Source organism: Corythoichthys intestinalis, chromosome 2 (genome assembly GCF_030265065.1).
Source record: "Corythoichthys intestinalis isolate RoL2023-P3 chromosome 2, ASM3026506v1, whole genome shotgun sequence".
NCBI classification, from domain to species: Eukaryota; Metazoa; Chordata; class Actinopteri; order Syngnathiformes; family Syngnathidae; genus Corythoichthys; species Corythoichthys intestinalis.
In genome coordinates, this window is record NC_080396.1 from 52048074 (window position 1) to 52075915 (window position 27842).

The window sequence follows — 27842 nt, forward strand, 5'->3', positions numbered from 1 at the left end:
AAGCTGAAAAGGAAAGGGCTCGCATGGGGAGGCGCCTTAAAAACAATTTTGCCCATCCTTATCCTAGTTCTCAGCAGCCCTGATAGAGTGTTGTAGTTGGATTTTGTCCTTTTTTGTAGTAACAATGGATGATCAAAGCAGATTCAAAGAATGCTGTGGTAATGTATCTCAACACCTGCCATTCCAGGCTGCGATTCCTCAGCAACCACAGAAATTACACTCTAATCGGGGTGTTTTTGAGGATGTCGCTGGTGTTTGCCGTCCACTTCAGGTCGTGAGACACTGTAATTCCCAGGAATTTTAAGATCTTGAAAGTTGCCACATTGCAAGAGCATGCGGGGTGGCGGTAAAGTGTCTCTTGAAGTCCACAATTATCTCTATAGTCTTGAGCATGTACAGCTTCAAGTTGTGTTGGTCGCACCAAAGAGACAGACGTTCTACCTACAGTTGATATATAGACTAGTCACCATGGTCGATGAGGCCGATGACTGCAGTGTCAACCTAAAATTTATGAATTTGACAGCTGGTTCCCTTGAGGTGCAGTTAATTTTTTCATCAAAGTTCCATAAACAAGTGCATTGGATGTTCGCTGCCAACAAATAATCGCATGTGCAGACACAATATGCTGTAGTACTGTTGAATTATGGTACAAAACCTTTGTATAATGAATTCTATGTCACCTGTACATTGGAGAGTTTCTTCTATTGAAACTATTCAAGTATGTTGAAGAATTACTGTTGCAAAGCTGCTTGGGATTGCGGGAATGGCATATCAGTCAACAATCTGTAATGGTCATAAAAGAAATGGCCTGTGGAGTATTTTTTTATACAATGACCCATCAATTCATGTGTGTGAGGCTTTATTCAAATGGATTTGACCAGAGGCAGTGACTTTACTATTAGGACGAGGTGGGGCTTTGCATCTTCTGCTGCCTCCATCTCTTGCATATGTGCATCATCGTTCCTTTAATCAAAACTTTCAGCTAGAAAAATTTCACTATTGAGTTAACTATACAAATTTCGTAAGTCTTCATTGCATCGATCGCTGCTCTTCTGGTGAGATATCAATCACCATTACAAGGATGTTCCAGTAATTGATCGTCAATCTCTCCAGTCCTAAATGAGCTGCGATACTCAAGTCTAAGCTGTGACCCTGAATGAGTTAAGAAAAGTTGAAAAGGCACCATGCGGAAGCCTTAAAGCCCCCAGCCTTTTAAGACACTCAGATTTACCATTCTTTGCAGTTGAACAGGACAAAAAATGTTAAACATTGAAAAGTGATTATTGATCACATCAATTTTACAATACTACCACTATTAAATGGATAAAAAATTACAGTAAGTATCTGAACATTGAGGGAGAAAGTGAGAATCCAAAAAATAAGAAATATTGAGAAATAAATTCAGTACGCAAAAAGGTTTTCCCAACACATATTAGATGGACTAACCTTCACCAATATCAAGAATGAATTAAAAGCAATACTTACGATGCATTTTCAGATTAACTTCAAAATCCCTGTTTTCTGTTCGTACAGTTTTTTTTTTTTTTTTTTTTTTTGAGTACAGAAGCCAAAAATGACGACAGTAAAGAGGGAGAAGATACAAATAGAGAATGACATATATATGTGGAGTAATATTTGCAACTGTCCATTAACGAAAGCTGAAGGGCCTCATGACAAGTTGAAGCAGGAGGCCTTGGGCCTCCCTGAGGCAAAGAATCATCTCAGTGACCGAGCACATTGAGACCCATGCGAGGAAGGTGGCGGCAGGACAGCTTGCAACACCATTTGAAATACTATGTATGTTCATGCCGCACACATGGTGGAGTGCCTCTGCTTTTATCGGCAGATTTAAATGTAGCATAAATTGACTTGTTGCTTAATTCAAAGGTTTCGAAGACTGAAGAAACACAGTGGGCGTTAGGCTCGAATATATATATATATATATATATATATATATATATATATATATATATATATATATATATATATATATATATATATATATATATATATATATATATATATGCATGTGGCGTAAATTGTTTGGACAAACACAAAGTAATTTAAAAAAAAAAAATTTTATGTGGGCTTTATTCCCGACTGCAAATGAAAGCAAAATAAAGTTGTACAGCATTAATTAGGCAAATACTGAGACTGATTCAAAACAAGATAGACAACAACAGTGACTGGCTGAACAAAATAAAAACAAATACTTCTTCAGCCACTCACCACTCCACTACAGATCCCCATAGCCAACAAACAATAATAATTCACATCACTCGAACGGTTTACCTACCACACTTCTAATGTGCCGCGCTCGCCCATACACAGGCAACAAGCAACAAACTCTCCCCTCTAAACAGGATGGAACAAAATAATATTGCTTAATTTCCCTTTATGGGTATAAATACAGTACAAAATGTCTCCTGAGTATGCATTTAATACCACTTATTACGCTACACCGCCGTTTCAATTATTGCGCAGCGTGGCCATCCTTGGACGCATGTCGAACACCATCACTGTATTACACTGTATTTTGTTTCACCACTAGGCTTCTCAGCGTACTGATTGACAGCTGTCTTCATGCACCGCTCCTCACAACTGTCTGTATTCGCGGCTTTTTTTCCTTTTTACCACTTCCGCATTAAGCCTAAACTCCGCGCTGCCAAATCCCATGGGACCGCACAATTCTTAAAGCGGTAGCGCAACATTTTGTGCGCAGGCAACTCCCACTAGTTAACATTACGCAGTTCACCCGGTTACACACACACACACACACACACAAACACACACACTGAAAAAGCAGTTTCTGCTCTTGCACTCCTCTTTCAAAGAAACTACTGTATTTTAAGCCAAAACAACTGTTGTGTTTGATAGAACAATATGTCAATTTCAGGGGTGCCCAAGTCCGGTCCTCGAAAGCCACTATCCAGCTTGTTTTCCATGTCTACCTCCTTGAACACACCTGAATCAAATGATCAGCCCATCAACAAGCTCTGCAGGAGCCTGATAATGATCCTGATAATTTAACTACTAATTAAGCCTCCACTAACTCGAACATTAAGCCAGTTAAAAATTCTGAACTTCCGCTTTAAGTTCTGAACACTGACAACTTGAGTTCACTGCCACTGTACAGGATGCTCATACTGTAAGTCAAAATAAAATGACTGAAAAACTGCTGGCATCTCTAAATTAAAAAAAAAAAAAAAAAAAAAAGTCTTCTGGATGTGTTAGGGAAGAACATGATGAACAATGGACACCTGAGCTCTTTTCTTTTTACATGCCTGTTTTTTCTCTCCATCCTTATTAGGCATTATCACCACTCAGGCAGCTGCTGTTCTCTTGCTTTTTCGATTCAAATGTGCGCCCGAAACACCCATTTTCTTATCTAATTTGATTCTGACAGTTGAGGGATTGAAAGGGATAAAAGAATGAAAAGCCAAACACAGGTTTGAATGCCACTACAGACTGCTGTATGGCAAAAGAACAGCACCTGTGAATAGGCTGCCAAATTTGGGCTACGGGAATGACAGAATTGTGGCAAGGCCAAAAAGCAAATGGAAGGACTGACAGTCATGCAAATTGGGACACAGGTGGCCACTTTCTACTTCTTGTTCACTTCAATAACATTTCCACTATTTGCAAGTGGATTTTTTTTAAACATTACAATCAGATACATTCTGTGAAAAGGTTAACACTGCTGTCAGGACTGATTAAAATATACAGTGGGGAGAACAAGTATTTGCTACACTACCAATGGGTTTTTCCATAGGCAGTGTATCAAATACTTGTTCTCCCCACTGTATATATGTACATTTGCTAAGCTTATCATGCAACTTTTAAACTTTTTTTTTTAGTTTTATATTTTCCAAGCTTATATTATTATTTACTTTTCTTTATTTTCTTACTCTGATGACACTCAGTCGATTGTTGCAAAGTAAGTTTTTTTTAACAATGTGTAAGCACAGAACACCGAGGGCAAAGGGTCTTCTGCAGATAGTAAAGGCCTCATGAAAGCAAGTTTTTCCCTTATACACAGTTGAGCAGCACCTTTACGATATAATTACAGTGACCTTTTTTTATAATACTATCATTTTGTCTTATGGTTTTGACACGCAAAATGGTTTATTTTCAACCCTACCAATACTATATTATTTATATTTGTGGCTTTGTTCAATAGTTATGCATGCAAATCTTTATTTTTTATTATATGATTTGTCACTATTCAGATAATAACGTTCCTTTGCTTTTTGCGCTCCGAAGCTTTATGATTCTGTGAAAAAATGTCATCATTTTCTTGTGCTGTCAATGTAGGATTGGAAGCGCTGTCAATCCATTTTTCATCCACCCTGCATTATTTGATCAAGAGCTGCACAACTGAAAGCAATATGGCAGATGGGGGAACATAAATGCTCTGATGCATTGATGCATTCCATATGCATATCTAATACGATTCATATCATTTAATTTCAGATTTCCTATCTCTGAAACACATGCATGATAAAATATGTTGCAAATATTAAACTTGTAGTCGGCCCAATGCAGTATTTAATTAGGCTCGAGCGTTTACATCACAGCAGCACGGGATCATGCGAGATTTGCGACAACGCAGCCATTTCGGAAGCACGTCTGCATCACGGGACATTTAAACTTAACGGCAAATACAATTCAACTACGAGTGCCAAAGATGGAAAAAAGTAAGGAAAACTTGCCAGTTCGATACAGAGACAAACTTGTTACCACGGCGAAGGACAGATAGGTGAGCAATTTTAAGGATGTGAACAATGTTGACCCTTATGAGCTGGCCGAACACAAATGGAATAAAGATGTCGACAAGCTTCCACAACTACGCGAAACTGACATTGTGCTGTATGAGGCTCGAGCGTATGACCTGGCACTCGCGAGGTTTCCACCGCTATCGCCATTGTGGAAGCGAGAAACATAAACAGTAAGGCATTTCAACACAGGTCGCTCTTTTAAAATGGTTGGAAATTATTGCGCGGCAAAGAATTGCAACAACCGATCGAATAGAAAGGAGAATGTACAGCTCCACGGAACACCATTGAGTTTCTTCCGGATCCCTACATGGAGAAAAGGCGAGGTAAAGGTCATATCTGAACTTACCAAACGTCGAAGAATGGCATGGGTGGCCTCGATCAGAAAGAAGGGCATAACGTTTGATTCTCCAGTTACACACTGAGTTTGCTCTATGCACTTCCACTCCGGTAAGTTAATTTCGTTTGTTTACGCAAATCTCAGTAACTTTACGCCCTAAGTCGGCCTGTTGTTAGCTATAGCTACAGCTAAACAACTAGCATGCATACATGTGCATTGTCTTCATAAGACATAATTCCTGTCATTGCTAAATGAAAAAGCTGTAATATTTTGACGTGAGAGGGTGGCAAAGAATTTGTACACAGGCTACATTTTCTGCAACAAAAAATGTGTACATCCGTGGTCACAGACTAATGTAAACACACATTGCCTACCTTTGCTAGAAAGATGGGGTTGCCGTTTGCTATGGTCATAATGTGAAGATCCTGCACCCATCCGCAGCAAAACCGTTCGTAGCTTTGTAGCGATTTGTAGTTTCGGAATTGCTGATGAGTGTAGTAACATACACCAAACACTAAATACAGCATGATGTCCATTTCGCGTAGTGGTGGAAGCTTGTCGACATCTTTATTCCATTTGTGTTCGGCTTGCTCGTGAGGGTCAACATTGTTCACATCCTTAAAATTGCTCACATATCTGTCCTTCGCCGTGGTAACAAGTTTGTCTCTATATCAAACTGGCAAGTTTTCCCTACATTTTTCCATCTTTGGCACTCGTAGTTCAATTATATTTGCCGTTAAGTTTAAATGTCCCGTGATGCAGACGTGCTTCCGCAATGGCTGCGTTGTCGCAAATCTCGCACGATCCCGTGCTGCTGTGACGTAAACGCTCGAGCCTAATTTAGTGTTTGGTGTAAGTTACTACACTCATCAGCAATTCCGAAACTACAAATCGCTACAAAGCTACGAACAGTTTTGCTGCGGATGGGTGCAGGATCTGCACATTATGACCATAGCAAACGGCAACACCATCTTTCTAGCAAAGGTAGGCAATGTGTGTTTACATTAGTCTGTGACCACGGATGTACACATTTTTTGTTGCAGAAAATGTAGCCTGTGTACAAATTCTTTGCCACTCTCTCACGTCAAAATATTACAGCTTTTTCATTTAGCAACGACAGGAATTATGTCTTATGAAGACAATGCACATGTATGCATGCTAGTTGTTTAGCTGTAGCTATAGCTAACAACAGGCCGACTTAGGGCATAAAGTTACCGAAATGTGCGTAAACAAACGAAATTAACTTACCGGAGTGGAAGTGCATAGAGCAAACTCTGTGTGTAACTGGAGAATCAAACGTTATGCCCTTCCTTCTGATCGAGGCCACCCATGCCATTCTTCGACGTTTGGTAAGTTCAGAAATGACCTTTCCCTTGCATTTTCTCCATGTAGGGATCCGGAAGAAACTCAATGGTGTTCCGTCGAGCTGTACATTCTCCTTTCTATTCAATCGGTTGTTGCAATTCTTTACCGCACAATAATTTCCAACCATTTTTAAAGAACGACCTGTGTTGAAATGCCTCACTGTTTATGTTTACCGCTTCCATAATGGCGATAGTGGCGGAAACCTCGCAAGTGCCACGTCATACGCTCGAGCCTAATAGCAATCCATTAAATAACTTCATAAAATGAAAGGATCAACTTCACCAATATACGGTTTCTACAACATAAAAAGATCTCTTCAAAGTGGCGAAATATTAAAAAAAGAAGACAATTAAAGGCACATACGTAAAAGTGATGACTCACATGAGAACGTTAACTGTCCAGTGTTTCAAATGTTCCAAACATTAAGTGAAATTTAAATAACAACATACAGTTTATGTTACACTATTTCAAAGAAAACCATAACCTAAGTTGATTTTTTTTCTTATGAATTCAAATATGACCTGGTACAAGTGCTTGTTTTTTATTTCAGTCACATAGAAATATCCTTACATCTAATCTGTCTCAAGTCTGTGTTTGAAACGGACAGAAGGCTGATATGAAGTTGGCAGATGGAAGCATGCATAATTGCTTGAGATATTAAAGGGAAGCATAAATACTCCAGAGACTGGCAATTTTTGAGCATTGTGCTTAACTCTCATTTGCCAGTGGTTAGCGGAAACGTGAGCAGATTGATATGAAATGAAGTGTGGGTCCACCAAAGACGAACACAACCCAGGATTCGCTCAGATTTTACTTTGGTTTGCTTTGTGATAAATTTAAAATACAAATCGTTCATCAGTTGAGGTGATACAGTAGGTTTAAATAATAGTTAGACAGGTTTTGAAATTTTTTAATCATGTTTTTTTTTTAATTCACCGCATGTTTTTCTATGATTTATTGGCAAGTAATCCATGGTGCAGTCTGATTTTTTTTCCCTCCCCCAGAGTCATCCGGGATTGATTTTAGTTTACCTGCAACCCTGAATAGCAGAAGTAGAAAATGGACAGATGGTTGGATTATGAAAAAAAAAAAAGATCTCTGAATATTGAACATGATGCCTGAAGCATGAAGTATTGCGTTTTCAAAGCAATATGGGTACAAATTATTATATATATATTTTTTTAAATCGATACAAATAACACCATTAGAAAACTAGACTAGTAAAACTGAACTATTCCTGTGGTTGCATGTTTTCGTTCAACATTCAAGATAAGACTTCTTGCTTCATTATTCAGTGCACGGACAGGAGGAGTTATACTTATTTGCTTCTGCTGAATTAAAAAATGACAGGCAATCAAAGTTAACACAGAGAATTAAATAAAATGGAAGAAAATCTTTCATTTATTCATAACCGATGCCATGGAAACAATGGTTTTGCTCCTTACCTGCCATTGTAACTCATGTGTATGGAGGAACAGGAGTGCTAAAATTAAATAAATAAATAAAAACACAATCAAATAAATTGTTAAATGTGTCATTACAATGCTTCTATTTCAATATTTATTAATTTATTTAAGTTTTTATTTGATTTCAATATTTATGTATTTATTTATTTCACATTTTGTTCATTTTCTCACTTTTTATTTATTTCAATTTATATTTATGTATTTTAATATTTATGGTTTTTCACCCCTTATTTATTTGTTTCAATTTTTATTTAATGATTTCAACATTTGTATACATTTTCATTTATTTCAACATTTTTTATTTTTCCTGATATATGTTTATTTATTTCAACATGTGTTTATTTTTTTCAACATGTACTGTATGTGTTTATTACAATTTTTCTTTCTTTCCTTCAACATTCATTTATTTCACTTTTCATTTCATTCTTGCATTCATGCTCTCCTTGTGGCCACCTGCACTAACCTTCTTAGAACTGTGCTGATTTCTCTCACAAGAAAACGTCTTGCGGCAAAATAAAGAAACTGCAGCGCTGTCATAAATCGTCGTATTTCAAGCATGTCGTTGGATATGGAAACAAATGGCGAGTCAAATTTACGTCGTATATCGAAAAGATTGTGTGTCAAAGCGACCGTAGGCCGAGATACCACTGTATATTGGAAAAATTAAATGTTGAAATAATTAAATAAAAAATGGAAATAAATGGTGAAATAAATAAATAAAAATGGAAGTAAATAAACAAAAAGTTAAAAAAAAAATACAAATAAATATAAATTGAAATAAATAAAAAGTTAAAAAATAACTAAAAATTGAAATAACTACAAATTGAAATAAATATCTAAAAATTGAAATGAATAAATATTGAAAGAAATAAAAATTGAAAAAAATAATGAAATTTTAGCATTTTAATAACACATTTAATAATTTATTTAATTGTGAAGTTCTTTCATTTTTGCACTTTGGTCCTCCGTACATGTCTGCTATCCTGTTGTTCTTCTTTGTAAAGGTGTAATTGAAAATATCACTTTCCGATTGACTGCTGAATTTCATTCATTCACTATCCATACTGATTTATTCTCACGAGGGTTGCTTCCCATCCAACTGTGGGCAGGAGGGAGGGCACACCTTAAAGTGGTTGCCAGCCAATTGCAGACTAAATTTCATTGGATACAAATTAGGATGCTTTTGCGAAAATAGAAAAACAGCCTCTGTTTAGGTAGATGTATGGAATGCTTTATTGAGCTCACATCTGTGATCTACAGCATAGTACACCTAGTCTCAGTGTTGTACCTGAATTCATTTTACCAATTAAAGACATCGTTCATATTTTGAACAGTACAGTATATGACTTGACTTGCTGTATCACTAGCTCCCTGCATGTGCCAATTGTGACAGTTTGGCTCCAAATTGAAACATTTGCCGGATCGTCTGCTCACCTGCAAAATCTGAACATTTTTACTGCTTGTTCTACTGCAAAGAAATCATCTTAAACAATAACGGACGGAAACGTGGTGTTTTTTTTCATGGGTCATAGAGCATAGAATCAGCGTATTTGTCAGGCTAAGTGAAGGTTCTTAAAAATGATGAGAAGTAAATAGTTTGTGCTAGGAAAAAGGCTCAAGGCTGTCTGTTTCTTATAATAAAATAATCAGTCACGTCCTATTTACATAATCTTACTCGTGTACACAGCTCCAAGTGTATCTTTCCCTGCTCTTGGAGATACAGCCTTTGCCAATTACTTTTGTTCTTGTGTTTTTCTTGCTTGTCTCTCTTGCTCAGATAATAACACAACCCTATTTCTGCTCTTTCATCTTTCGTACCAGGCCAATGAAACTGAGGGGATATGTGAACTAACAGCACAGCAAAAAATAAACTATAAAAAACGATGTTCTCCCGGATTTGAAGAATAATGCTCAATCAAGCTCACAGAGATATGGACCTTCTTGTTGACGAGTCTAACAAGACTTCCAGTTGCAAGCCAGCAAATTACATAACTGTAAAAACACAACTGTATTGCAAGTAGTGTGTGTGTGTTTTGTGTCTGTGGCACACACTTCTTATGCAATCATCTTACAGTATGTTGCACACAGACAGGGAAAATCCTGTCTCCTCTATTATTTCTCGTCCCTAGAAATAAATGGAATTCATTTTCGAACTACTACATGCAGCTGCTTTGCATAAAGAAAATCTTATAGTCATGACGTTCTCCCCATGGCCAGCGGGAGCATTGGACTAATGCCATTAGCTGTCATTGTAAATTTAATGAGCTATAGTATAGTGCTTTTAATATAGTCCTATAGACACTGAATTAAAAAAAAAAAAAAAAAGATTCTGCAAATCCATAAACTGATAAATCACAGTCAAGCTTGTTTGTATTTGGCACAGTACTGCTTAACATAAACAAGACAAACATCAGGTTTTAATCAGTTGTGGGTCAAGTTGTTTTTAGAGTTATCTTCATTTTAGTCTCCCTCAGTTCATTCAAACATCTCGAATTAAATTGAATCAAGTGTACTGTATGTCGATGAATACTGTTTAGTCATTTTAGAAGACGTTTCACCGCTCGTCCAAGCAAGCTTAATTAATTAGAGCAACAAGGCTCATTTAGGACAAGTGCTCCTTGGTTTGAAGAAGGGCTGGCGATACGGCCATTACTACATATCACAGTAAATGGAGCAGATTTGCCTTGAAAAAATAAGGGACAATAAATTCGCCCAAACGAACTGTTATATAATTTGAAAATCTGAATAAATGCATGAAATACAAATTAACCATTTCTCATTGATTTATTTACCAGCCTTCAATTCAAAATATTTAACAATTGTACATTTAGTGTAAATGTCAAGTATATTAAAATATCTTGTAAACAATAAGCATTCAAGTGTAAACATTTAAAACGGTTTGCATGACTTGAACAATGTACAACATTATAAATATTGCTATGGCCATTGTGCAAAAATATCATTGTAACACTAATGACAGCAAGAGGGGCTTCAATAGTGCACTTCAAACAGAGGACGAGTTTCAGACAATTTATTGTTAATGGCTGCTGTGACATCATTACTCAACACAAGTGTTTACAAGTTCCTACTGCGAAAAAAAAAATAGCATGTTAACGCTGTTTTTTTTTCTTTTTAGAGATTTTTCTGAAATACACGCACACCCACATACAAACACACGCACATCAAGATATACTGCTCTAACTCTTATGCCAATGATACATTTAAGATTTTATGATGGCAGTAATATCACACAATAAAGAAAACACATGCAGAAAAATAGCTGTGGCCATTAAACGGTCATAGTGTAGGCTACAATCATGGATAATACTTGATGCTGAATACTGAGCTGATCCATTGTAAAAGCTATCAGAGAAGTCACACACACATTTTTACATTTTACATTTATTTTATTTATAGAGCGCTTTTACCGGTGCTCAAAGGCGCTTTACAGTTGAGGAAAAAAAATAAAAATAAGGCTCACACAACGTGGGCAGTACGAAACAATAGAGAAAAGAATTATAAATTAAAAGCCTGTCTAAAAAGGTGAGTTTTTAACAATTTTTTGAATGTGGGAAGATCAGAACAGGTACGGATGGTTTTCGGGAGTGCGTTTCAAAGTGAGGGGGCAGCAATGGAGAAGGCTCTGTGCCCCCAAGTATGGCGTGTTATTTGTGGGGGCAGCGCGAGAATGTTTCCATTAGATGAGCGGAGGTGACGGGAGGGGGTGTGGGGACAGAGAAGGTCCGTGAGGTAAGGAGGAGCCAAGTTATTGAGTGCTTTGTATGTGAGAAGGATGATTTTGAAATGTATCCTGTGTGAGATGGGAAGCCAGTGCAGTTTGTGAAGGACGGGGGTAATGTGATTCCTGTAGGGGGTACGGGTAAGAAGGCGTGCAGCGGAGCTCTGGATATATTGTAATTTATTGAGGAGTTTGGCTGGAGATCCGAAAAGAATGCTGTTAAAATAATTGAGTCTGGAGGTGACGAATGCATGTATGAGGGTTTCTGCAGCAGAGTAGGTGAGGGAGGGGCGGATGCGGGCTATGTTCTTGAGGTGGAAGAAGGCAGTTCTGGTGATGTGGTTGATGTGCTGGTCGAATCTTAGTTTATTGTCGAAAATGATACCTAGGTTGCGAGAGTGTGTTGAGAGAGGGAGGGTGCAGTTGTCGATGGTAAGGGTGAATTGACTGTTTTTGATGTGAGCTGTAAGGTCTATGATGATTATGTCCGATTTGTTGCTGTTGAGTTGAAGATAGTTAAGTTGCATCCAGGATTTAATTTCGCTGAGGCAATTGTGAAGTGTAGATTTGGTGCTGTGTGAGATGGTTTTTGTGGATATGTATATTTGGATGTCATCGGCGTAGCAGTGAAATTGCAGTCCAAATTTTCGGATGATCTGACCAAGGGGGAGGATGTAAAGAATGAAGAGGAGGGGGCCAAGAACTGAACCTTGGGGGACACTTTGTGGTAGGGAAACAGCAGGGGACGTGCAGTTATTAATGCTGATGAACTGTTGTCGGCCAGTGAGGTAGGAGTGGAACCAGGAAAGTGCAGTGCCGGTGATGTGTAGAGACTCTAGTCTGGAGAGCAGGATGGTGTGGTTGATTGTGTCAAAAGCAGCAGTGAGGTCCAGGAGGATGAGGATGGTGAGTTGTCTGGAGTCCGAGGAGAGGAGGATGTCGTTGGTTACTTTGAGAATTGCCGTTTCGGTGCTGTGTTGTGAGCGGATGCCAGATTGGAAAAGTTCAAATAGCTTATTGTCGGTAAGGTGGGTTCGGAGTTGTGACGCAACTGCCCTTTCCAGAATTTTTGATAGAAAAGGCATATTTGAAATGGGTCGGTAGTTGGTCGGGATATCGGGGTCTAAACCAGTTTTCTTTATGATCGGCGTGATGGCAGCCAGTTTGAGAAGTTGGGGGGCAGAGCCAGAGCGGAGGGAGGTGTTAATGATATCAGTGATAAGTGAGGAGATGACGGGGAGACAGTCTTTTATTAGAACAGAAGGAATGGGATCTAGGGTGCAGGTGGCAGTTTTCATTCCAGACATAATGGTTGCAAGTTGAGTGGATGTTATTGGAGAAAGCTCAGTGAGTTCCTGGATAGTTGTGGGTGTAGAGGCAGATGGTAAAAAAGATGGAGGGGAAGGTGGAGCAGTAAACTGGATCCTGGAGGTGTTTAGGTTACTGTAAATGTTGTCTATTTTTTGTTTGGAAAGATGAGAGAAATAATAAACACTTTTCAGGAGTGAATGAAGTAGAGGTGTTGTCATGGGGTTTGAACAAGGAGTTGATGGTGGAAAAGAGAGCCTTAGAATTGTTGGAGGCAGAACGAATAATGTTGGCATAGTGGGTGGTTCGGGCGGTGTTGATCGCTTCTTTATATTGCAGTAAGTGGTCTTTGTATGCTAGTAAATTAACTGTTAAGCCGGTTTTCTTATGGAGTCTTTTGGGTTGTCTTTTCCGGGTCTTCATCAGGCGGAGAGTAAGTGTATACCAAGGGGCAGAGTGATACAAAATAACGCAACATACTGATTGCTAGGTGCAATATGTGCCGGATCAACACATTGAGTTGAAACACTTTGACCACTTTAGAGCTGCTGTCGGTGTTTAAGGTGACCTCGCATGCCACGCAAAGAGCATTTGTTTCCGGGCCTGAGAAATCATTTCAAATGTGTGGTTGTCTGAGAAATAGGCTGTATCCAGCAGCCATGGTGCGCGTCTCCCACTTGTTGTCTTTGAAATGAACCGTGAAACCAATGTAGAGGTCCGTTGTTCGTCGTCCTTCTCGAATCCAAAATACAACCGATGTCGAGTTCTTTCTTGGCCACAACACCACACTATGAGCGTCGACTAATGCTATATTTGAAATGCCTTCGGCCTGGCTACTGTTAGCCGTTTCACTATTAAACCGACTCCATCACGTTCCCTTGTAGCGTTTGCACACCGGTTATTAGAAACATGCTTCTGTTTGTTTTTCCTGATAGTCACGTGACTTCACACATACAGTAAGCACACGGGCTGAGCTTTCTTAAAGGGGAATGAGAATAGCCGAACAACACATAGTCGAAGCGGGCTGAAAAGACATTAATTTTTTTCATTTTAATTAAAACACAGAATTTACCGACATGGTCAAAATTACATCGGTCATCGTGAACCATCTCGGTAACAGTAAATTTTCGGTAAACCGCCCGGCTCTAGTTTGAAGTGTACTGAAATGTTCTGTTGGTTGAAAATCCTTGACTTTATGCATATTGAATGTCAACAATGTTGAGTATGTCAATCTTTTCTTTCTCACCCAACTTTCTCTTTTCCGTTTGGATGTACATCTAATTTTCACAAATGATCGGCTGGAATAGATCTGTTTTTTTGAGGGACTCTCTCACATTTGTATGTTCAATAAACTAACAAAAACTGATTGCATCAGGGGCAGAAAAAAAAACATTTTTAAAAACCTTTTTGGTATCTATGCCAATCTGTTGAAATATGTCCTAATAAGTGGAGCAAAAGAAGTAGTGGATTGCTGTGTTGTGACAGAACTAATTACTTTACTTGACTTCACTATGCAATAAAAATCTCTCTTTGTGGCAATTTTCATCAAGTAAATGTGGATATAAAATGGATCTTTTATCGTGTCATGAAAAGTAGCCTATCATAAATTAGTTCCGCTACCATTTTTCTGTCTTAGTACCATCTTGAAGTAATTTCTGAAAAGACAATTCAGATTTTTTTTTTTCTAAAACCACTTGAACTGTAAAGTCAAAACAAATATTATTTTACAGGTATCTCATCACAACATCGATAATTAAGTATCTGTGAAACCGCTGAATATTTAATTTTTAATTTTTTTGCTTATCCTGGAACTGGAACCAATCCCAGTTGACTGGGACACAGACGGACTAAACCCTAGACTGGACATAGGACAGACACAACAACTAAACAGACACCAATTGGCAGTCACTCATTAACTCAAAATCATCATTGTTGAGGTGGCCGCGTGAAAGAGTCAGATCAGGGTAGGTGTCTGAAGACTCCCTGTCTGGAGACATGCACTCTGGCTCAGGGGAACAACTCCTGGAATTCCCAGGTAGGATGAGCGGTAAAAAACTCCATACATACATACATAATAATTTTGGATCAGTAATCTTGGTCATTCTACTTTTATTATGCACCCCTGATAGGTTTGGTTATTGGCTATTGTTCATCTGTCATTTGCCCACCCACATTTGTTCCAGCCTGTCATTCTTTTATAGCAATAGTCTCCGCCAGCTCTCTGTCCTTGGCAGTGTTGTCCTCCCTCGCAATGTTTGTAGTGGTAGTTAACTTTCAAAATTCAGTTCATTGTATGTGCAATTCCATTGGTTTTCTAAAACAATATATCCTTGAAAAGGTGACGATTATCAGCGAAACAAATAACATTTACGTACATGGTGCGCTGTTGTTTTCACTAAAAGCTGGAGATGATGAAGATGCAGTCTTAATGATTTTTGTTCCCTCCAATATTGACAATTTCATCAACACTGATGCATTTTAATAAGCGTGTTGATAACACACATTCACACATTATCTAATGTGACATTAAATTCTCCCTTCAGTGTTTAAAAACCTCATAAAATCCATTTCGTCCAGCAGCACGCACACCCAAAAACCCACTAGATCTGTAGGAACCTTTTGATACACACCAAGAAAATCTTTGTCACATGATTTGGTAAAGAATTAAAAACCGCGGAGAAAACATTATTTAACTTCACTTTTGTAATGAAAAAGGCCTATTGTTGCTATACACAGAGTATGTTAATGCAGGTCTGTTACAGTATTTAATTGAGTATTATGTTCAAACCTGGTCTGGATTACATCTATTTACAAGATTTCTTTCATGTGCGCTGGTTTAATAATGCTAATAAAAATTCTGGTTTTCTTTGAAGATAATCTACTAAATCTATGGTCATAGACATGTTTCCATAAACAGTTATACCTCAACCCCTAGGGATGCCCTATCATTTGTCAGAAATTCTTCCATTTAAATGGAAATGAAGTTATGGAGTGAAATTTTGAAAATGCTATGCATACATATTCACGTCAGCATCAGAGATAAATTCATCTAAAAATGTTGGCTCAGCAGCACACCCTGGTTTCTAAGAACAATGAATTTTCAGGTCAGACTATATATGCAAATAACTTGCATTTCAATCTTTTGATGAAAATGTTCTTAAACACAGATTAGTGAAGTGAATGTGTGTGTCGATGAGATACGCATTTTTTATTGTACTTATTACTTATGCACTTTTAAGTATAAGCGGAGTTTAAGGGAGGGCCAGGGGGGTCCACCCCCCCAGTGGCCGAAGAGTGTTATTGCATGTAATTGACTTTCCTATACATATATATATATATATATATATATATATATATATATAAGTTGTAAAGCAATACAAACAAACAACAAAAATGAAATGAACAAAAAAAAATTTTTTTTTTATAGTGGGTCAAAATGATTTTACGAACAGATCATATGACGAGCACCATAGACGGTCACATGCTTTGCATATTATTTAAAAAATAAAAATTTTACTTTTCGAATGATTTTTTTCTTTGTTTGAAAATATTTTTTTGATTGAAGCAACTTTTGGGGGGATTGAATGGCTTAGACAAAAATGTCACACAAAAAGGATTGCTAAAATCAAAGAAAACATTTTGTAATGAAAAATTAAGTGTTCAAATACAAATATTTGAGTCTCAAATATTTTTTCGCATTCAAAAACTTTTTTTCCATGATTGATTTTTTTTCTTTTTTTGATTGAAGTGATTTTTCTTTTGAAAATATATATTTCTTGTTTGAAACAACTTAATTTTTTGATTGAATAATAAAGACACAAATGTCCTAGCCAAAATGTGGCCCAAACACAAAACAACATTACTTCAATAAAAAAGTTGCTTAAAAAAAAAAAAAAAAAATTGACTTACAAAATAAAAAAAATTCAATGAAAAATAGCTTTCAAATGCATTTTTTTGAGTTTCAAATTTATTTTTGCATTCAAACACTTTTTTTTTTTTTTTTTTATTGAAGTGACTTTTTTTTTTTAATTGAAAATATATATTTTGATTGAAACTTTTTTTTTTTTTTTTGATTGAAGCAACTTTTTTTTGGGATCAAATAATAAAGACACAAATCTACCTCCATATGGCTCCGCCCAGGTGATACAATTTTTGACTGGGGTAACTATATTGGCATGACACCGGCCATACCAGATACAATGGATGACAATCTTGGCGAAAACTATAGCTGTCCTAAACAGCCTGATTAAGAATTCCCCTAAAAAATGATCGGAAACAAAAAAAAAAAAAAAAAAAACGCTCATTTTCAACTTATTACTATAAATATTCTTGTAAGGTAATTTTATTGCTGACACTGCGTTTTGGGGTAATCAACATGTTGTGCCCGCCTATGCTTTTAAGAGGTGCACTTTCAATTTAGTTGTACAATGACAATGAAGACTTCTATTCTATTCTATTCTATTCTATTGACGTTCAGTAGAGTGCTTTCATAGTCTATGTATCTCAGCCAGTTGGTTATGGCCACCTATTTAAGGACTTGCTAATGACCAGCACATTCCACCATTCTTTTTCAATACATGCCTCCCAACAGTTCTCTGAGCTTATGTTCTTCCTCAGCACACTTTCCTGTCAGTGAGGCTTTTTGTTATTTGAAATGTTAGTTTTCCTGACCCGCTTATAGAGGATTCCATAGCGGCATATGCTATATATTGGCCTACCTGAACTTTGATGATATCCGTGTTACTATCAACTATTTGTCATTGTTAAACTTGCCTTTTTAATTACTCCAAAGTTTCTGTGTTCAAAACTTTTTTTCTAAATCCTACGTCCATATGGCAATAAGTGACAGAGTGCTAACATGCACGGTTATTATGTTAAACTTCAAAAGACATACAGTACAAACCAAAACAGAAACCACACAGTTGGAGCAGTGAAAATGAATTATCAGAAACTATTGAACATATTTTGGTGACAGTTTCATGAAGAAAATTGGATCCGTTATGGAGGTTGTATTTTGGACTCTGAAATATTGAGAAAGCGCCAACAGTGGAGAACTCTGTAAGAAAGTTGTTTGTTTTTATAAGTTGCCAGGGATGAAAACTTCAAATTACTACATCCATCTTTGTGTCTGTTCTCCCATTTTTTTCTTTCAGATGGGTAATGCCTCCGAAACATATCTGTTTGTTTCCAGAATATCAAAAGACAATGACTTCCTCATGGGGACGCTGTATGCGATTTTTGGTGAGGGTTTATCTTTTGTCTTATTCCTTTCCTTGAGTATTACAAAAGAGTGTCATTCAGAAAGAGGAGAAAAAAAGTAGCAATATTAAAAGAATATGTAATTTTATGACAATTGGGTCATACTGTCATAAGAGAATTAATTACAGGTTTAATATCACTACTATATCATTATGTAGTTTAAGCTAATTGTACAAAAGATTTTGTAGAATTACAAGCAGTGGCGGTTTTATTTCTCTTAGTATTTAATTATTTACATATTTATTTATTTGTTTATTTCTTTTTTTTTTTTTGGCACTCCTGTCATTCTATATCGACAGTGCCTCTACTGGGTGTACCAGTGAGACGTAGCAACAATATCCACATGACTACATTATACCAATCAGACGTAACAATACAGTCACATACAGGCGATATAACGTTTATAGATACAGAATGGCAGGCCTCGTACTATTTTTTCAAAATTTGTGTAGGCTTTTTTTTCTCCAGCTCAGATGGAATGAAAAATAATCCATTATATTTTTCCACCGTTCATCATCATGGCTTTGATTGTGTCATTTTATTTATTTTTTTATTCTTGTTTCTTTTTTAATTCAGAGAATGCAGCCAGAGAAAAAAAAGGGTTTGGGGGACAGACAGAAAGAAAGAACAGAAGTGATACATATAAACATGATTAAATACACATGCTACCTAATTGAATTCGCATTGCTATCGAGATTTGACCATTTCTATCAGAGGACACCATATGAGGGTCTCCCCAGCAGCTGAGGACAAGTGTAAAAGCAGTGTTAGTAATGTATAACGGGGTAACCCAGTATTAGAACAAATCTCCTTTAATAATGAAGGAATCGATGTGCTACATTTCATGTGATCTTTAAATCTGGCATCATCATTTTTATTGCATTTAGTTGCACCTAGTCATATTGTATGCATGAAATGAGACCATGCCGGCAGAAAATGAGCACCACCCCAGGCCAACCGAGGGGGGATTGGACACATTGCGCCCCTTCATCCAGCATCAGCGCCCCATGGCTTAGGGCAGTCTCTCGGCCCATCCAAGTCACCGCCAACCAGCCCTTGAAAATAGGACAAAGGATATGCAATCACCCCAAACCCCACGCCACCACCAGACCCAGACTGCAGTAAGACCTCCACAGACCCAAAGGCCCAAGGCAGGAGAGGACTTCCACCCCAAAAGAGCGCACCATTGCTAACAGCACACTGATGGTCAAGTGGTCCAATGAGGACACATGGTACAGGGGTAAGAGGAAGATGGGGAAGATGGGGCGGGAGCCCCAAATCCCTCCACAGCCACCACCGCAGCTGAAAGTCCAGACGAGAACGAAGGCCCCGTCCCTGGAGCGACACCATACGAAAGTGGGACCCACCAACCACCCTATTACTAAGGCTGTCCGGTTCCCGACTGACAGCCATTAGCCAGCACAAGATCGTGTGGGGAGGGTAGTGCAATGTATACTTTAAAATAGGAGAGCTCGGACAGGAAGCAGCAAGACAACAACAGGGATATTCTTCCACAACATCTGTGCTCTATCCCCCGCAGTAGCTCCCTTGTGGAATATCATATACCGGTATGTGGTGCATTAAAAGAGGCACAGGGCCGGAGATGGGCACGTACCTGTCTAAGTACTCTCCCTGGGAATTTTGACATTCATTTATTCAATATAAGATGCCTTGATTTACAATATTATTTTCTTACAAATTTGAAATTGCATTTTGTCCAAAACATATTCTTTTGTTCATTGGGGTTACAATCATCCTCTTGAATGCCATTAAACTGCAGGAGAATCGAGATCAAACGGTGTGCAACTCTGCCTGGCAGGTGTGCTCTCGGTGCTGGGGAACGGGATCCTGCTGTTTGTGGCCTATAGAAAAAAGTCCTCCTTGAAGCCAGCAGAGTACTTTGTAGTCAACTTGGCCATTAGTGATCTGATGATGACCATGTCCCTCTTCCCCATTGCTGTGCCATCATCCTACGCTCATAAGTAAGTCTCCTTTCATATGCTTACAATATCTCGTCACTTGGCCATTTTTATGTTAGGTCTTACTTTCTATGCTAATCAAACTTGTCGGTGCAGAAAAGAGCCCAAAGAAATTGACAATGGTTTTGGACTTCCCAACATGATGTAACCATTGGAAAAGCAAAAAGATATGAAAACACATCCAAACTACATCAAATTATGACATAAAAATGGGTATAAGTTTTTTTTTTGTTGGCTAAGAGAAGGTAAATATAATTTAAGAGGAATGTTCTTCTTTGAAAGAGGCCAAAAACAAGCAGATTTGATTCATCTTATTCACTTTTTGTTGCATAAGTGTTCATGCAGCGATTTTGAGAATCATACCGCAAGAGACTACACTAGTGCAACTAAAAACAGCATGCAGCAGCAGAATTTCATTTTAGTTTATGGGCCTTTATTTCTGAAATCATACCTACACATTGATTCACCCTTATACATACTGTAAACCTCCAAAAAATGCACTCATTATGAAAATGTTGCAATAGTTTTGCTTTCCCCTGAATATGTAAAGCAAAAATTTCCCCCTACACATCCAGGTGGCTGTACAATAAGACAACCTGCACCGTTTACGCCTTCTGCGGTGTTTTGTTTGGCCTGTGCAGTCTGACCAACCTGACAGTGCTCTCCTCTGTCTGCTGGCTTAAAGTCTGCTGCCCAAACTATGGTAAGGTGATGCGCTACACAATTTATGAATACGCGTTGATGATTTGTCATGTTGGCAAGATATTTGGATGTTCGAACAGAACAATAGACATGTCCATTATACTGACTGAACATTAAGGTAAGTGTACTATATATATATATGTATATGTCCATCCCTCAAGGGGACCTTCATGGTTGACAAATCTTGACAGCACTGTATCAAAGTTCAGTCAGAAAGTATCCCTTTTCCTCATTTTTACGAGGTAGGAACTACAAGAGTGTACAGTATATTCCAAAGAGATGTGGGTAGTAATATTCTAAATTTGGCTCTATGTAATAAATTACTATAAGATCATGTGCATTAAACCAAAAGTTATATCATCAAAAGTACATCGTGCTCTAAACTGGAAGTTACATCACCATGAGACATTAGAAAGAAAGAAATCAGTATCATCATTGATCATACATTTTTTTCCCCTGTTCATTCCAAAGAAGTATACAGTCCAATAAAGTGGGGCAAATAAGTATTTAGTCAACCGCTAATTGTGCAAGTTCTCCCACTTGAAAATATTAGAGAGGCCTGTAATTGTCAACATGGGTAAACCTTAACCATGAGAGACAGAATGTGGGAAAAAAAAAGAAAATCACAGTATGATTTTTATAGAATTTATTTGCAAATCATGGTGGAAAATAAGTATTTGGTCAATACCAAAAGTACCATCTCAGTACTTTGTTATGAACCCTTTGTTGGCAATAACAGCCAAACGTTTTCTGTAACTCTTCACAAGCTTTTCACACACTGTTGCTGGTATTTTGGCCCATTCCTCCATGCAGATCTCCTCTAGAGCAGTGATGGTTTGGTACCTGTCGTTGAGCAACACGGACTTTCAACTCCCTCCACAGATTTTCTATGGAGTTAAGATCCGGAGACTGGCTAAGCCACTCCAGGACCTTGAAATGCTTCATACGAAGCCACTCTTTTGTTGCCCTCGCTGTGTGTTTGGGATCATTGTCATGCTAAAAGACCCAGCCACGTCTCATCTTCAATACCCTTGCTGATGGAAGGAGATTTTCACTCAAAATATCTCGATACATGGCCCCATTCATACTTTCCTTTACGCAGGCAGATCAGTCGTCCTGGTCCCTTTGCAGAAAAACAGCCCCAAAGCATGATGTTTCCACCCCCATGCTTCACAGTGGGTATGGTGCAATTCAGTATTATTTTTCCTCCACACACAAGAACCTGTTTTTCTACCAAAAAGTTCTATTTTGGTTTCATCTGACCATAACACATTCTTCCTGTCCTCTTCTGGATCATCCAAATGCGCTGTAGCGGACCGCAGACGGGCCTGGACGTGTACTTTCTTCAGCAGGAAGACACGTCTGGCAGTGCAGGATTTGAGTCCCTGGCGGTGCATTGTGTTACTGATAGTAGACTTTGTTACTGTGGTCCCAGCTCTCTGTAGGTCATTCACTATGTCCCTCCGTGTGGTTTTGGGATTTTTGCTCACCGTTCTTGTTATCATTTTGACACCACGGGGTGAGGAGGAAGTTGAAATTCCGTGTTGGCCAATGACAGCCCCAAAACATCACTGCTCTAGAGGAGATCTGCATGGAGGAATGGGCCAAAATACCAGCAACAGTGTGTGAAAAGCTTGTGAAGAGTTACAGAAAACGTTTAGCCTCCGTTATTGCCAACAAAGGGTACATAACAAAGTATTGAGATGAACTTTTGGTATTGACCAAATACTTATTTTCCACCATGATCTGCAAATAAATTCTTTAAAAATCAAACAATGTGATTTTCTGTTTTTTTTCCCACATTCTGTTTCTCATGGTTGAGGTTTACCCATGTTGACAATTACAGGCCTCTCTAATGTTTTCAAGTGGGAGAACTTGCACAATTAGTGATTGACTAAATACTTATTTGCCCCACTGTATATTGGATTTTTACAAGAAGTTTTTATTTTCATTATTTTTTGTTCCATTAAGATCATTCTATTGGAATCAGTCCCTCAAACTACAATATCATACAATCATATGCCTGTGAAGATTCTCAGTCATCCACGTCATGATAATGCAGTGGAATAGATGCACAAATGTTTAATCAAGGCAGCTGGACTAAAGGCTCCTTCAGTTTAAAATTATAGTCCCTATATTATTGTCTCAATGGGTGTGTTCTATGTATGTGCTACAAACTAATCAGTTTCTGGTTACAAAACACTACAAAAAAAGTCATCCATGTCAAAAGCCGTATCTAAACAGTGTCTAAAGAGTTCGAGGCATCCACTTTCGTCTTTTCATAAAAATGTCCTGACATCTCTCTCTCCAAAAGCCCTCATCATTCAAGGAAAGAGTGGCCATAACGAGCCAGCATTCAACAAGATGAGTGAATGGCTGGTATGCAGGATGATCGTTCCAGTCCAATTGCCTTGATTCAACCTTTGCGGATCAAATTATGTTCATTCATCCTGTCTCTGCGCTGCTTCTACTTATTAGGGTTTTGGGTTTGAAGGAGCCTATCCCATCTGATTTTGGGGAAAGAGGCGAATATACACCATATAAATATCACCAGCTAATAGCGGGGCATAAGCAGACTAAAAACTAGTCACACGTGCATTCACACCTTTGAAAGATTTTGAGTGTTCAATCAACCATGCGTATTTTGCAAGTTGTTGTAATGAACTGGAGTATCAAGAGAAAACCCATGCGGGCACATTTGCTAACCCCACACAACATGAGCTCTGAACTGTGAAGTGGATGTGCTAAGTAGTCATCTGCCGTCATTTACTGGTATCCACAATCTGTGTGGAGGGCCTTTTGTTTTGTTTCGATTTGATTTGATTAAGACCATTTGTCAACCATATACATATTTGCGCAATTGTAGTTATTTTTATTACAGTTTACTCATTTATTATTGAGCAATATCCTGAATTTGGTAAATTCATTTTTTACAAGTTTTGTCTATTTGATAGTCATGCACTAATTACAGTTTATTATATGAATTCAATTTATTATATATTTATTTTCGTCATTCTGCCTCTTGACTCTGGAACTCTCTACCCTCTGATCTTTGTAATATAACCTCTTTCTCAGTTTTCAAATCCAGACTAAAAAAATATCTCTTAAAATGATCATATCCATTTTGATCCTCTGTTGTTTTGTATTATGATTTCTTTCCCGCTATTTTGATCTACTCTGATCTGTGTTTTTGTTTACTTTATTTTTAGCTCTTGTATATTCAGTTGTAAAGTGTCCTTGAGTGTCGTGAAAGGCGCTTCGAAAAAAACTTTATTCTAATTCTTCTTAATCATTCTTCTTAATTAGTCCTATTATAATTTATGTATGTTAAATGTGAAGTTACTATTAAGAATTGTGACATGTAATATGATGGTAACATGGCATCTTCCCACCACAGTTACTTGTATAGTTCTATCACTGCATATTTGCTTAAAAAATATTAAGGGGCTATATTTAAAGTTTATATGAGTCAAATTATTCAAAAGTAACAGCACTCCTAATTTAGATGATTTATCTGGATGTACTCTAAGATGGATAACGTCAAAAAGGGTATTTCACATCTAACATTAAATCTGGCAACACAGATGTTTAAGTATGACCCCTCCGAGCCCCCCACCCACGATGCAGAGAGACGAGCCAACGTTTTCACAGACTAAGCATGCGCAAACATAGTAGAGGCAGTAACTTCCCCGGTCAGATGAACTTAAAACATTGATGATGCTTGTACAAATTGAACATGGTCCTTGTTTTCAAATACATGAATAACAGATGGGTCGTAGGTTTGCGTGCATCCTATGACTTTTGTCAAAGTGAATCACCTCGGAGCCATCATGGCACAATTTTTTTTAATAAAGGTGTTTAACAATAGTAAACAACAGAAGGACCTATGTAAACAACTGAATTACGAGGCGAGAAATTTGTTCATTACATGCAGCTTTTTTGAGCACATCAGTACATGCAACCAATGTTCCCTCTAATTTTTCTGTGTCTGAGCAGACACACAAGCTCCTTGAGCACACCGCGGACCACGGTGAACATCAGATGTGTACCCTTCGGTATACACACCTGTTCAAAGCCCTGGATCATAGCAAGTTACATGGCGTATTAAAAGAATGAAACTACAGCAGCAATTTTCATTAGTTTACTTTTAATATAATTGATTTGGCCCACATAAAAAGAAAAAGACAAAAATCTCATTGTTCATGAGATGTGGACTATTTAATATGTGAGAGTCCTGCTTTAATCATAGGAGGAATCCTGCTTTGGGTAAGGTCCAGTTGTGGCATAGATGACTTAATAAATAAAACATAAAGAACAACCACACTGGGAGTACAGTATAACAAACTCACACATTAAAACTGTTCAGACAATAAGGACAATCAAAATTCCTATTGCAGCTACACTGCAAAAACACACCTCCTTAAAACTAGTTAAATTCCCTTGTTTTCAGTTTAAATCTACTAGAAATACATGAAATTATCAGCCAAATTTTACTCACTTAGATATCCTGAAATAAGCTTATTTTCAACTAGCTATTTTTCTTAACAGACTTATTTTGAGCAAAATGTTTGTATATATTATCTTAAAATAAGCTTGTTTGTCAGAAATTCCCGAATAGATATTGTTAAAAACGTTATTTGAAAGCAAGGAACAAAAATGGACTGAATTACAAAGGGCAAAGCACTAGTAAGCCTTCTATTGTAGAGCATCCTGTACAAAAGCTAATTCTCATGTTATGTTTGTTCAAAAGCTTAATGAATTGTGATTATTTCATTGTTGAAAATTATTCTTTTGTTGTTACTAGTATGCATAATTTTGGTGGGAGTGTAAATAACCAAATCCTAATTTATGTCTCTCAAACATATTTTATTTTGTAATTCACCATAACTTCCGGTTACGCTTTTATTTTGGTGTGTTTCCTGTTCCGTGTGTTTTGCTATGTTTATAACTTGAAGGGGGGCTAAGATTAGTGAAGGTGAACTGTGAGTTTTGAACTAGTCTAGCGGCCCCTCTTGAAGAGGCAAAGCTCTGAAGGTGATCCTGGTGATCCTTTTATTTTCTAAGGCAGGGGTGGGCAAAGTATTCCACAAAGGGCCGCAGTGGGTCCGGGTTTTTGTTGCAACCCATTAAGAGGACACATTTTCACCAATCTGCTGTTTTATAAGTGCAATCAGTCGATTTCAGTCAGGTGCTTCTCATCTCTGCTGAAACCTCATTGGTTAAACTATCTGTGCTGGGTCAGTTGGAACAAAGACCAGGACCCACTGCAGCCCTCGAGGACCGGTTTGCCCACCCCTGTTCTAAGGTGATCGGTTGGTTAACTAGATAATATACGTTCTCAAATTTTATATTAGTTATTACTGTAGCGCTTGCAAAGATTGGCAGCGGAATGTTGCTTCAGTAAATTAGCACAGGAGTCTCTTTTCTAGCTCTCTTTTTAACACCAATGGAAGCGTTGCATTGCAGTATCGAACGCACCATTAGGAGCGTCGCATTGCTGTATCGAACACACCAATACTGCAGGGCTGACAGTAGTAGTGACGCTACAATACGTTTATGTTGAATTTTATTTTGTGCGCTGCAGAGATTTTCTTGTGCGCAGAGTATGTTCAAGCAGTGCGCGATTGAGCACGCGCGCAGCTTAGAGGGAACGTTGCATGCAACATTTTTGAGCACAATCACAGGAACTCAATCTCTCCCATTCCACAAATGGATGAAGCTTTTTTGCAAATTGAAGCAACACTGACTTAGAGATTCAAAATTTCTCCTGTGCTAAATAAACGTGATTGGTCTTTTGAAAGGACGGTACATTAATAATTATTTATATAAATTATTATGAAATAAAGTAAATAATATGGTTATTTTACATCGATATATATGGACACAAATGAGAGCTTACTTGTCACAGTGAATCTCCTCCCTCGGTAAACAAGACGGCGATATACTGAAAACCTATACTAAATCCCTAAATCCTTTGTAAATACTGCTGGTACTATTGCAAATAGCAATTACACAGAGAAAAATGAATAAATTAGGGGTAAAAATCGGAATAAAAATATAATAATAGTAATAGTAATAATACCTGTAATGGTATAACGAATCGGGTTCTAATGTTGCGGATGTGTTTTGTGTGGTGTATTTGAACGCACCGCGTGGCTGTCGTGACAGAGAGAGAGAAGACTTTTTACTTTCACTTTTCATGTTCAACTGCGGCAGACAAGTAGGCATGTTGTGTTGCACAAGTTCTGAAATAAATGATTAAAAACCTGGCGAAGCTGGTGATTTTTTTGGCGATGTTACAATCATAATACTTGTCACCTTAACTTATCAAGAATGGCGAATAGAGGTTAGAGGAGGTCCGTCGAGATCGTAGACATTCCACAGCCGTATTGTCGAGCCAGTTCACGGACGCACACACCACAGTCATATTTTTCTATCATTTCCATCTTCATTTCAATATTAAGCCTCACCTTTTTCCTTTTTTTCACCACCCACACTAACATTTTTGGAACCCACACTGATTTCCCTCACAAGAAAATCCACCGTACATTCTTTTTGCAGGAAAACAAAGAAACTGCGGTGCTGTCACACATCGTCATATTTCGAGCAGATGTACAGTTGTGGTCAAAAGTTTACATACACTTGTGAAGAACATAATGTCATGGCTCTCTTGAGTTTCCAGTTATTTCTACAACTCTGATTTTTCTCTGATAGAGTGATTGGAACAGATACTTTGTCACAAAAAACATTCATGAAGTTTGGTTCTTTTATGACTTTATTATGGGTGAACAGAAAAAAGTGATCAAATCTGCTGGGTCAAAAATATACATACAGCAGCGCTAATATTTGGTAACATGTCCTTTGGCCATTTTCACTTCAATTAGGCGCTTTTGGTAGCCATCCACAAGC

General features: G+C 37.8%; 1 protein-coding gene across 4 annotated transcripts in view; it reads left to right on the forward strand.

Annotated features, from left to right (window-relative positions):
• Positions 1–27842, forward strand: part of opn7b (opsin 7, group member b) — a 66962-nt gene that overhangs the window by 19194 nt on the left and 19926 nt on the right. For 2 of the 4 annotated variants that reach the window (XM_057830066.1, XM_057830067.1), the window contains exons 2-4: positions 18147–18234; positions 20033–20234; positions 20807–20934. In XM_057830066.1, coding sequence (XP_057686049.1) covers positions 18147–18234; positions 20033–20234; positions 20807–20934 — 418 coding nt within the window. The remainder of the gene's footprint in view (positions 1–18146; positions 18235–20032; positions 20235–20806; positions 20935–27842) is intronic. The other 2 variants (XM_057830068.1, XM_057830069.1) reach the window with 1 other exon arrangement.